This window comes from Bombina bombina, chromosome 3, assembly GCF_027579735.1.
Source record: "Bombina bombina isolate aBomBom1 chromosome 3, aBomBom1.pri, whole genome shotgun sequence".
NCBI classification, from domain to species: Eukaryota; Metazoa; Chordata; class Amphibia; order Anura; family Bombinatoridae; genus Bombina; species Bombina bombina.
This window is the reverse complement of record NC_069501.1, coordinates 85,275,818-85,289,236: the sequence shown is the minus strand read 5'-3', so window position 1 is coordinate 85,289,236 and position 13,419 is coordinate 85,275,818. Positions and strand designations below refer to the sequence as shown.

General features: G+C 34.9%; 1 protein-coding gene across 1 annotated transcript in view; it reads right to left on the bottom strand.

Annotated features, from left to right (window-relative positions):
• PRDM15 (PR/SET domain 15) overlaps positions 1 to 13,419 on the bottom strand; it is a 236,901-nt gene that overhangs the window by 132,355 nt on the left and 91,127 nt on the right. Inside the window, exons 15-16 of the mRNA XM_053705902.1 lie at positions 12,705 to 12,836; positions 1,467 to 1,601 (exon numbers count right to left, since the gene is read on the bottom strand). Coding sequence (XP_053561877.1) covers positions 1,467 to 1,601; positions 12,705 to 12,836 — 267 coding nt within the window. The remainder of the gene's footprint in view (positions 1 to 1,466; positions 1,602 to 12,704; positions 12,837 to 13,419) is intronic.

Genomic DNA, 13,419 nt, shown 5'->3' with positions numbered 1-13,419 from the left:
CAGACGATCGTTTTGGCCTCCTTTGGGCCTCGTCAGTGAGGTGCAGTCGCATCTCTCTAAGGGCATGTGTGCACGGGGTCCACGTCTGGATTACCCATTACTCTTAGGGAGGCCGAAACGATCGTCTGGGGTTGTTGCTTCCCTTGTTCAGAGAAGAATTGCTTGGTATTTCGGCGCTGGACTGTCATTGGGCAGGATCAGACTGATATGCTACAGGATATTTTTTCTCTGCGAAGGGCCATAGTGTGCTAAAAGAATGCGCACCCTGAGTTGCAATTTAAATGAACAGGCATGGAAGTTATTCTAGCTTTTGTTCTATCTCAGGGGTGTAGTTCTCTTTCTCTTTTTTCACACATATATATAATATAGTACCAAAATACCATCAGATATATGTAGCAATATGTATCTGTGAATAAATAGAATATTATCTTCTATGTAAAGAACATTGGAATGTGAAATATTAATATTTTCATGTCAGTGTAGCGCAGTTGATAATATGGAATCGTAATTGGGAGTGAGTTGGGTGTTCGGTTTGGCTTTTTACACACATCGGGTTAGTGCACGAGCAAAAACAGTTTACTTTCATCTTGTAATACGAGCACATTCCTGATAGCAAGTGCAACTTGTAATACGAGCACATTCCTGATAGCAAGTGCAACTTGTAATCCGAGCACTACGCACAAAAATCTTACTTCTAACTGAGTTAGCGCTCGAGCTGAGCGTTAAAATACTGCTCCACTTGTAATGTGGCCCATAATTTGTTTAATCTTCTACTAACTGCAGATGAACTAATCTTATTAAAGGGACACGAAATGCAACATTTTACATTCATGTTTCAGACTGAGCATAACATTTTAAACAACTTTCTAATTTATTTTTATTATCAAATTTGCATCATCAATTGTTGAAGGAGCAACAGAGCCGTATTTGGAGCAAACTAAATGTATCAGGTGAGCCAATGACAAGAGGCATATTTATGTGCAGGCTCCAATCCCCAGCTAGCTCACAGCAGTGCATTGCTGCTCCTGAGCCTACCTAGGTATGCTTTTCAATAAAGGATACTAAAAAAACAAAGCAAATTAGATAAAAGAAGTAAATTGGAAAGTGGTTTCAAATTATTGGATTTCATTTCCGTTTGATACAACTCACTCTCAATATATTGGCGTTTTTTTCTATTATTTTTTTAATTATTTTATTTACTTTATATACTTAGAATCTTTGCATTGTCAGCAAATCTTGGGCAACAAACCAACTGCTAAAAAAACAAATAATATACTGCAAAATGCAATGAATGATAGAAAAGTATAGCAAATGTAAATGTTTATTTTAAAAGTGGCCGTCTTTAATAGAATGCTTTAGTTAATATTACACACACTTATGTTTATTTACTTTTATAAGCGGCTATACAATTAGTTTTTGATCTTGCACCATATAGAAATAAGTCACACAAACGCCTGGAATCTAACCTGGCACCTCTTGCAGCTGTACTTGTGAGGCTCAGAATCACAGCTTCCATCGGAGTTATCGTCATTGTCCTCAGAAGAGATGCCAATTTTTCCGATGAATTCTTCTCGCTGCTGTTCATTCATTAAAGCAATGTCCTAAACGTAAACAGGTAACATAAAGATGGGTAAAACAAGACTGGCATCCAAAATATCAGGAAAAACTAGATATTGTTAAAGGGACATAAAACAAGTTGGGATAGAGACAAAATTTAATAATATGTACTTTAATTATTTTACCTGCAAATTTAAACTGCAGTGCCTCGCCATTAACCCTTTATTTTCAATTTCTGAATTGTAAAGCCCCCCCCCCCCCCACACACACACACATTTCCTTCTATGGCTGTATCTATACCTATTGTTGTTTTGGTAAAATGCAAAAGTGCACAGTGGTTATCTGCTGGAGCATGCCTAGAAGCTGTGGACTCAGTTGAAATACAATGCCTGTGTCTAAACTCTGATAAGGGGGGGTGGGGTGGAGACAGTGGAGTAGACTGCTCCAGACAGTTTTTGAAAATTATTTTAAAATACTTTCCAGCAATTTAAAAAAAAAAATATGCAAACTATTTTTTACTTAATTAGCCCTTTTAGGATATGCACAGATCTTAAAGTAAAAGTAAATTTTCAGCCTCCTCAGTAATGTTATAGATTACCCTATATGTGATCATTACAGTCGCTAAGTTTTTTTTTAACAATCTTTCTTATTTGGAAGATATATTTCTGAAAAATGTTGTCCCGTATATATCTTCTTACTCCTCCCACACTACCATTTCCATATTGAGGAAGATTACACGTAAGATCGGTCCCACCCGTTCTTACGTAAACATTTGTGCGCGCTTGTCGGTCTACACTTCTTGCGCATGTGCACAATTGTACTCTCTCCGTAAATTCACGCATGCGCTAATGAAAATCACGCTCGATACATATTGTAAGAAAGAATAATTTACAGTCATTCTTTTGTAGCGTATCTGGAATCGTCCGATCGATCGTTCTGTTGCAAAACTCTGCAATTCAAAAGCGTTCATCGTTTTTACAATTATTAGTAAGTATAAACGGAGCATATACTGTAACCCACGCAAAAGATGATCAAATACAATATACTGAATAACACTTACATTTTTATTTCAAACAGATATTTCTATAAAATACGCAATTAATATTTCATAAAAAGTTTGAAACGATCGATTGTGTTTGCATTGTAAATGATCATTAAAACATGGAATATACTTACTATAAATTAAAGTTTGTATCAACTGGCAGTTACAATCGATGATTGTACCTGCGGGGAACAACTGACTTCAAAATTGCTATTACATGCACGAGCATATCAGACGGCTGCAGTAAACAGTTAGTCGCGCATGCATAGTCGGAATGGTCGGCGGTAGTTAGGTATGTTGGGACGCCAGTGGGGGATCAATTAAAACGGTCTCATTCGAACACGTCATTAGTAAACAAAACAAAAAACACAGGCAGAGTTACGGCGGTAGGAGTGATCTATGAAAACGGTAAAGAAATGTTATGATCGGTATATATGTAAATAAAACGATGAATAAAACTCATACTTATTTTTGTTATACTTGCGAATGCTGCCTGGCTGAGTGCCAAAGTTTACTTTTCCTTTAACATGTTTTATGGCACTTTAAACACAGAGATGTGCTGGGTAAGGAAATTTGGGAGCCTTAACAATCTAATGATCGTTACTTATTGACCACCATCTATCTTTTATGCATAGATGAATTAAAAAATAATGAAGCAAGACACAGAAAATCTAGTGAGTAAGACAATTAGACTATTGCAGAGGTGATCAGGTTGAGGTCACTGTTTAGGGTTTAATCGTTTAGGCTGTGTGACAATATATATATATCCCTCAGCTAAGAAGCCTGTAAACAACAGTGTATGTATGTGCATATATATATATATATATATATATATATATATATATATATATATATATATATATATATATATATATATATATATATATAGAAAGAAAAAGCAGACTTGCACTCACTGGTCTTTTTTGTGAAATAATTTACTGCAAAAAATGTGACGTTTCGAGGACAAAATCCCCTTCCTCAGACAATGTGTTTGACAAACAAGAGTGACTTTATACAATGTATAACTGAAACCCCTCCCCTCAATTAGACAAAAAACCGCCAAATTGTAACCATGGTGACCACTGAGTCACATTTATACACAACAAATATTTACCAAATAGGTTAAGTGTTATCATATCACCATATATACATGTACATAAATGAGCCATCCTGGCTCAACCAAAACTGTGACAGCCCGGGTGCACTTTATAATAACTGTGATGCAATGAAAACAAGCATAGAAAACAGACAGATCACTCAGTGAGTTTACTGAGAGATAACGTTCATTCATACCTACATTCTTAAAATACTCAATAGGGACTAACATTTATTCTCAAGAGCTGCCAGATCGCCAATGTATAACTCACCCGAGAAGTGACAACACCCTCAGACTCAGGAGCCGTTCGCGGTCGCACCGGCAAACAACGCCGGATAGAGAACCCGGAACTCAGTCTCACGTAGGACTCTCACGTGTGGGGGGCAAACAGCCAATCACCGGGATTGTTTACCGTTGCCACGGCGACCAGAAGCCACAAGGCGCACGTAAACAATACAGCCCTAAGGCAAAAACTGATACGGCAAAGACAAATAAGGCAAAAACAATAGAGTAATAATTACACACAACCCCTTAAGCTGTAGCAGAGAGGAGCACATACAGGGGATCCAACGATCAGAGATACACAATCAGATGTTAATCTGTATCACCACGGTCAAAAACTCGTTATGACCTCAAAATAATTGAAAAATCTATCAGCCAAACACATTCTCCAGTTTAAAGTAAAAAATAGAAAAAGAGTATAGAGTACACAGTAGGAAATATAAACCGTTGTGATTACACCATTAACCGTAATGTGCCATAGTGTGCCATAGACCCCATGCAATACTATAGTAGCCCTAGATTACAAAGAGAAGAAAATTAACATAGATCAAAGCCCACATCACCACTACAAGTGTAAAAAGAAAAATGAAATAAAATAAAATAAACTACAATGTACTAAACTAAATAAATAAAAAAATATAAAAATAAAAATAAAAATAAAAATAAAAAATAATAAATAAATAATAAAAAAATAAAAAATAAAATAAAAATTAAAATTAACATATAGAAAATAAAAATAAAAAAAATAAATATAAAAATAAAAATAAAAATAAATATAAATAAAAATAAAAATAAAAAATAAAAAATAACAAATAAAAAATAAAATATAAAAAATAAAAAATAAAAAATAATAAAAAATAAAAAATAAAAAATAATAAAAAATAACAAATAAAATATAAAATAAAATAAAATAAAATGAAATGAAAGGAAGATAAAAAGGGGAAATTACAAAAAATATGAAAAAAAGGGGGGGTGGAAAACAAAAAAGAAAAAACAGAAGGGGAAAAACAAAAAAGAGAAAGAGTGAACACAAGAGTAAAATGAAGAACATAAATGAGTGTTGCTGGATGGTACGTGGACTCTCCCAAACAAATCTTAGTTAGTGGCACAGTCTATGGAAAAACTTTTCAGACTGTAAAGGATTATTCAAAAAATTATAAAAAACAGTGCCAATCAAACATAACGTTCAGTCCCTGTGGATGGAGAGTGTTTAATCGAAAGATCCACTTTGCCTCAATTTATAGAAGGAGTGTGTCCCTGTCCCCCCCTTGCCTCAATGGGGGGACATGGTCTATTAGTGTAAATCTTAGATCCTGAAGGGCATGGCCTTTTTCCACGAAGTGTCTAGCCACTGGCTGGTCACTCGAACCCTTTTTGAGGGCCGCCCTGATTGACGACCTATGGTTGGCAAAACGTGTTCTGGCATCGTCTGTGGTTTTACCCACATAGAAACGCCCACAGCTGCAGTTCAGTAGATAAACCACATGCGTAGTGGTACACGTCAATACATGTCTGATTTTGTATCTCTGGTTACGGTGTGGATGGCCAAAGGTGGCCCCTGGGATCATAGAATGGCATGTCGTGCATCCCAAGCACCTATAACACCCTGGTTTCTTTTTCTGTGACAGCCATGTTTCATGGGTATAGCAGTGGTGCTATATATACAGGGTGACCCATCACTTCCATTCAACAATTGGCATAACCCTAGGGTGGGGTACAAACGCAATAAGAACCTCAAAGATCTCCTGATGCTAACTGATCCGATTCACTGCTATACCCATGAAACATGGCTGTCACAGAAAAAGAAACCAGGGTGTTATAGGTGCTTGGGATGCACGACATGCCATTCTATGATCCCAGGGGCCACCTTTGGCCATCCACACCGTAACCAGAGATACAAAATCAGACATGTATTGACGTGTACCACTACGCATGTGGTTTATCTACTGAACTGCAGCTGTGGGCGTTTCTATGTGGGTAAAACCACAGACGATGCCAGAACACGTTTTGCCAACCATAGGTCGTCAATCAGGGCGGCCCTCAAAAAGGGTTCGAGTGACCAGCCAGTGGCTAGACACTTCGTGGAAAAAGGCCATGCCCTTCAGGATCTAAGATTTACACTAATAGACCATGTCCCCCCATTGAGGCAAGGGGGGGACAGGGACACACTCCTTCTATAAATTGAGGCAAAGTGGATCTTTCGATTAAACACTCTCCATCCACAGGGACTGAACGTTATGTTTGATTGGCACTGTTTTTTATAATTTTTTGAATAATCCTTTACAGTCTGAAAAGTTTTTCCATAGACTGTGCCACTAACTAAGATTTGTTTGGGAGAGTCCACGTACCATCCAGCAACACTCATTTATGTTCTTCATTTTACTCTTGTGTTCACTCTTTCTCTTTTTTGTTTTTCCCCTTCTGTTTTTTCTTTTTTGTTTTCCACCCCCCCTTTTTTTCATATTTTTTGTAATTTCCCCTTTTTATCTTCCTTTCATTTCATTTTATTTTATTTTATATTTTATTTTTTATTTTTTATTTTTTATATTTTATTTTTTATTTGTTATTTTTTATTTTTTATTTTTATATTTATTTTTATTTATTTTTATTTTTATTTTTATTTTTATATTTATTTTTTTTATTTTTATTTTCTATATGTTAATTTTAATTTTTATTTTATTTTTTATTTTTTATTTTTTTATTATTTATTTATTATTTTTTATTTTTATTTTTATTTTTATATTTTTTATTTATTTAGTTTAGTACATTGTAGTTTATTTTATTTTATTTCATTTTTCTTTTTACACTTGTAGTGGTGATGTGGGCTTTGATCTATGTTAATTTTCTTCTCTTTGTAATCTAGGGCTACTATAGTATTGCATGGGGTCTATGGCACACTATGGCACATTACGGTTAATGGTGTAATCACAACGGTTTATATTTCCTACTGTGTACTCTATACTCTTTTTCTATTTTTTACTTTAAACTGGAGAATGTGTTTGGCTGATAGATTTTTCAATTATTTTGAGGTCATAACGAGTTTTTGACCGTGGTGATACAGATTAACATCTGATTGTGTATCTCTGATCGTTGGATCCCCTGTATGTGCTCCTCTCTGCTACAGCTTAAGGGGTTGTGTGTAATTATTACTCTATTGTTTTTGCCTTATTTGTCTTTGCCGTATCAGTTTTTGCCTTAGGGCTGTATTGTTTACGTGCGCCTTGTGGCTTCTGGTCGCCGTGGCAACGGTAAACAATCCCGGTGATTGGCTGTTTGCCCCCCACACGTGAGAGTCCTACGTGAGACTGAGTTCCGGGTTCTCTATCCGGCGTTGTTTGCCGGTGCGACCGCGAACGGCTCCTGAGTCCGAGGGTGTTGTCACTTCTCGGGTGAGTTATACATTGGCGATCTGGCAGCTCTTGAGAATAAATGTTAGTCCCTATTGAGTATTTTAAGAATGTAGGTATGAATGAACGTTATCTCTCAGTAAACTCACTGAGTGATCTGTCTGTTTTCTATGCTTGTTTTCATTGCATCACAGTTATTATAAAGTGCACCCGGGCTGTCACAGTTTTGGTTGAGCCAGGATGGCTCATTTATGTACATGTATATATGGTGATATGATAACACTTAACCTATTTGGTAAATATTTGTTGTGTATAAATGTGACTCAGTGGTCACCATGGTTACAATTTGGCGGTTTTTTGTCTAATTGAGGGGAGGGGTTTCAGTTATACATTGTATAAAGTCACTCTTGTTTGTCAAACACATTGTCTGAGGAAGGGGATTTTGTCCTCGAAACGTCACATTTTTTGCAGTAAATTATTTCACAAAAAAGACCAGTGAGTGCAAGTCTGCTTTTTCTTTCTATATGGATCTTCACTAGCACCCTGGCAGCTGCTATTAAGTGAGAGTGCACATCCCTGCTACTGTTATATATATATATATATATATATATATATATAAATTGATCAAGGACGCATGGACGTTGGAACTTAGATCACAATGGTATTAGGTGGTACTTTAGCCCCTTTATACTTTTATTGTAAATTGTAAATCCGTTAATAATTACTACAATCTATGAGTAGTACGTGGCTGTTGAGGCCAAATTAGCTTCGAGACTCTGTTGTTACTAAGTATATCTTAATATGATGTTCCTACAATACATATGAAATAGTGCTCATAAAAAATAACGACAGGGTTAATACAACTTCATTTTTAACATCTAACAAATGGAGGCCTACTTAACAACGGTCTTGCGGACCTGATCCGACAGTGTGGATCAGGTCCGACAGACATCACTGAATGCGGAGAGCAATACGCTCTCTGTATTCAGCGTTGCACCAGCAGCTTACAAGAGCTGCTGGTGCAACGCCGCGCCCCCTGCAGATTCGCGGCCAATCGTCCGCCAGCAGGGGGGTGTCAATCAACCCGATGGTACTCGGAGCTTGATAGATAGGCCCCATGGTGTCTACGTCCCTTTAAGACAAACAAACCAAAGATGTTAATCTGTAGAATCTATATTGATTATAGATCTGGTGTGCACCTGTGCACACAGTGTGTCCTTAATATACACGTATGTTTCAAAATAGCAGCAATGTCAATAGTGCAATATATATATTTCCTTTTCCTTAATAACAAGTGGTAATTTCAGGCAAGATCCCGGCTAGTAAATAAAAAAGTGCCCACTTACTAGAAATAGCCTCAATCATATGAGGTAAGTAGGGATCATTGGTAAATCTCCTGGATTCATCAGTCCGTCAGTGTACTTCAGTGATGCTTGGGTATGGTAGCTTCACTTTCTCTCTGTGTGTCCTCGATGTCCCCAGAGGCAGAGTGTATATGGAGGGGGGAAAGAAAGGCAACACAACACTATTTTGATAAAAATACACTTTTTATTAAAAATAAAATCTGCTTACATTATTCAACCTCCATTGGATATGAGGTATCATATCTTTCTAAAGAAAGTTTGCAACAGTCCACACAGCAAGCCAAAGTACTAGAGTGTAGTTCCCAACGCGTTTCAAAGGTTTAGACCAATCCCTCAATCATTGGCAGATTAATACACCCCCCCCCCCCATCCTACACGTGGAGCGGTCAGATCACCTCCTCCACATTCAGGATAGGTTCAAACTAGGGGCGGGCTTATGTACGGCCATCTTAAAGGGACATGAAACCCAAATTTTTTCTTTCGTGATTTAGAAAGAGCATGTCATTTTAAACAACTTTCTAATTTACTTCTGTTATCTCATTTGCTTCATTCTCTTGATAGCACTTGCTGAAAAGCATATCTAGATATGCTCAGTAGCTGCTGATTGGTTGCTGCCCATAGAGGCCTTGTGTGATTGGCTCACACATGTGCATTGCTATTTCTTCAACAAATGATATCTAAAGAATTGAGCAAATTAGATAATAGAAGTAAATTGGAAAGTTGTTTAAAATTATATGCCCTATCTGAATCATGAAAGTTTAATTTTGACTAGACTGCCCCTTTAAATATCAGCTTTGGGATTCAGTCAGTCATATCGATCCTCTGAAGAAGGTAACATTTAAACCTTTGAAACGCGTTAGGAACTACACTCTAGTACTTTGGCTTGCTGTGTGGACTGTTGCAAACTTTCTTTAGAAAGGATAAGTTATTTGGGAAACGAATGTGCAAAGATCTTTTAAAACAAATGCTAAAACGGATACCTCATATCCAATTGAGGTTGAATAATGTAAGCAGATTTTATTTTTAATCAAAAGTATATTTTTATCAAAATGATATTGCACTATTGTGTTGCCTTTCTTTCCCCCTCCATACCCAAGCATCACTGAAGTACACTGACGGACTGATGAAGCCAGGAGATTTACCAATGATCCCTACTTACCTCATATAATTGAGGTTATTTCTAGTAAGTGGGCACTTTTTTATTTACTAGCCGGGATCTTGCCTGAAATTACCACTTGTTATTAAGGAAAAGGAAATATATATATTGCACTATTGACATTGCTGCTATTTTGAAACATACATGTATATTAAGGACACACTGTGTGCACAGGTGCACACCAGATCTATAATCAATATAAGATTCTACAGATTAACATCTTTGGTTTGTAATAGACACTACTATAAAGAATAAGATGCACAGATACTGATATAAAAATCCAGTATAAAACTGTTTGAAAACTTACTTAGAAGCTGTCAGTTTGGCTCTGTTGAAAAGGTAGCTGGAAAGCCCACTGCGAGGGGTAAATGAGACCCTCCCCCCCTCTCCCTTCTTTTGCATATGAAAAGACCCTTTACACAAACAGCAGCAAGCTGGAGAAGGTAGCTGACGGTATTCACATAAAACTTTGGGGCTTGGTTAGGAGTCTGAAAATCAGAGCAATGTTATTTAAAAATAAGGAAAACTATACATTTATTTTAAAAAAAAACTTTATGGGCTATATAAATAGATCATCTACAAAACATTTATGCAAAGACAAAATGAGTGTATAATGTCCCTTTAAAGGGACATAGACACCATTTGTTAGATGTTAAAAATTAAGTTGTATTAACCCTGTTGTTATTTTTTATGAGCACTATTTCATATGTATTGTAGGAACATCATATTAAGATAAACTTATTAACAACAGAGTCTCGAAGCTAATTTGGCCTCAACAGCCACGTACTACTCATAGATTGTAGTAATTATTAACGAATTTACAATTTACAATAAAAGTATAAAGGGGCTAAAGTACCACCTAATACCACTGTGATCTAAGTTAAAATGTCCATGCGCCCTTGATCAATTTCTATTTTTTGCACACATTCTGGGAAGTGGTTTATCTGAGGTGGGGACCTCAGACATTCCCTGCCCTGATCTTGGGCAGCATCCACAGGGGAACTTGCAAATACTAAAAATACTAGACTCTAGGGTTTTCACATAGCACTGATTGCACTCACTTCTTTTCACCAATAAAAATATATATATACACACATATATACATACACACATATATAAATACACACATATATAAATACACACATATATAAATACACACATATATACATACACACATATATAAATACACACATATATACATACATATATACACACACATATATACATACACACATATATACATACACACATATATAAATACACACATATATAAATACACACATATATAAATACACACATATATAAATACACATATATAAATACACACATATATAAATACACACATATATACATACACACATATATAAATACACACATATATAAATACACACATATATAAATACACACATATATACATACACACATATATACATACACACATATATAAATACACACATATATACATACACACATATATACATACACACATATATACACACATATATACACACATATATACATACACACATATATACACACACACATATATACACACATATATACACACATATATACACACATATATACATACACACATATATACATACACACATATATACATACACACATATATACACACACACATATATACATACACACATATATACACACACACATATATACATACACACATATATACATACACACATATATACATACACACATATATACATACACACATATATACACACACACACATATATAAATACACACATATATAAATACACACATATATACATACACACATATATACATACACACATATATAAATAGACACATATATAAATAGACACATATATAAATAGACACACATATATATACACACATATATAAATACACACATATATAAATACACACATATATACATACACACATATATAAATACACACATATATAAATACACACATATATACATACACACATATATACATACACACATATATACATACACACATATATACATACACACATATATACACACATATATACATACACACATATATACATACACACATATATACATACACACATATATACACACACACATATATACACACATATATACACACATATATACACACATATATACATACACACATATATACACACATATATACATACACACATATATACATACACACATATATACACACACACATATATACATACACACATATATACATACACACATATATACATACACACATATATACACACACATATATACACACACATATATAAATACACATATATAAATACACACATATATAAATACACACATATATACATACACACATATATAAATAGACACATATATAAATAGACACATATATAAATACACACATATATACACACATATATAAATACACACATATATAAATACACACATATATACATACACACATATATAAATACACACATATATAAATACACACATATATAAATACACACATATATACATACACACATATATAAAGCACAGAAATACAAGGCAATTCCTCTGTGAACAAGAAACATAGCAACCCCAGACGTTCATTTCGTCCTTTAATGGGCCTGGTCAGTGAGGTGCAGCCATATTCCTCTAAGCACTGAGTATTAATGGGCTAAAAATATTATATATACACACACACACATATATATATATATATATATATATATATCTATATATATATATCGTTTACAAAAATTTAGCAAATTAACCCTTTAAGGACACAGCTTTCAGTTTGCTCAATTGTTTTATGACAGAAAAATTCCGTCATATGTCCTTAAGAGGTTAAATGAAACAAAGAAAAACTAGCACCTTAAAATGTATGTGGATATGGTCCCTTAGAACGTCTACCCTGTAGAATTTACGACCACAAATCTCACAGGTATATTTCTTGTCTCCGTGTGTAAGCAGATGCTTGTTCATGTTACTTCTGCAGGAAAACATCTGTGCAAACAGAGACAAAATGCAAATATGTTAACTCAAAGAATTTTTATTTTTAAAATAAAAGATTAAGCATACTTTTTAATTTCCATAAATACGGAAATGGATTGCACTGGACTGGGTATATATCCTAAGTCACTGTAAAACCAACAGCCCTGTCTGTAAGTATGTTACAGTGACACAGGTTGTGTACCCAGTCCAGTTTGAGAGTGTAGTCCATTTCTGTGTTTTGTATGTGTCATGGGAAATTACAGAGGCACGTCCCACCCTTGTTTGTATCTCAGGGTGTTTGGTTAAAGGCAGCATTGTGTGGCTGTAGGTTAGGGACCCAGGGAGGAAGAGGCCTTGACATGGTTCTGGGCTTATCACCCTTTGGCCAAATGCTGTAACTAACTCTTCCATTTTGCTTTTAATCTAGCAGTGAGCTTGTAAGATAGTGCCAGACTTTCTATGTGCTAAATATATATATATATATATATATATATATTTTTTTTTTTCTTTCATGTAATTGGCAAGAGTCTATGAGCTAGTGACGTATGGTATATACAATTTTACCAGGAGGGGTAAAGTTTCCTAAACCTCAAAA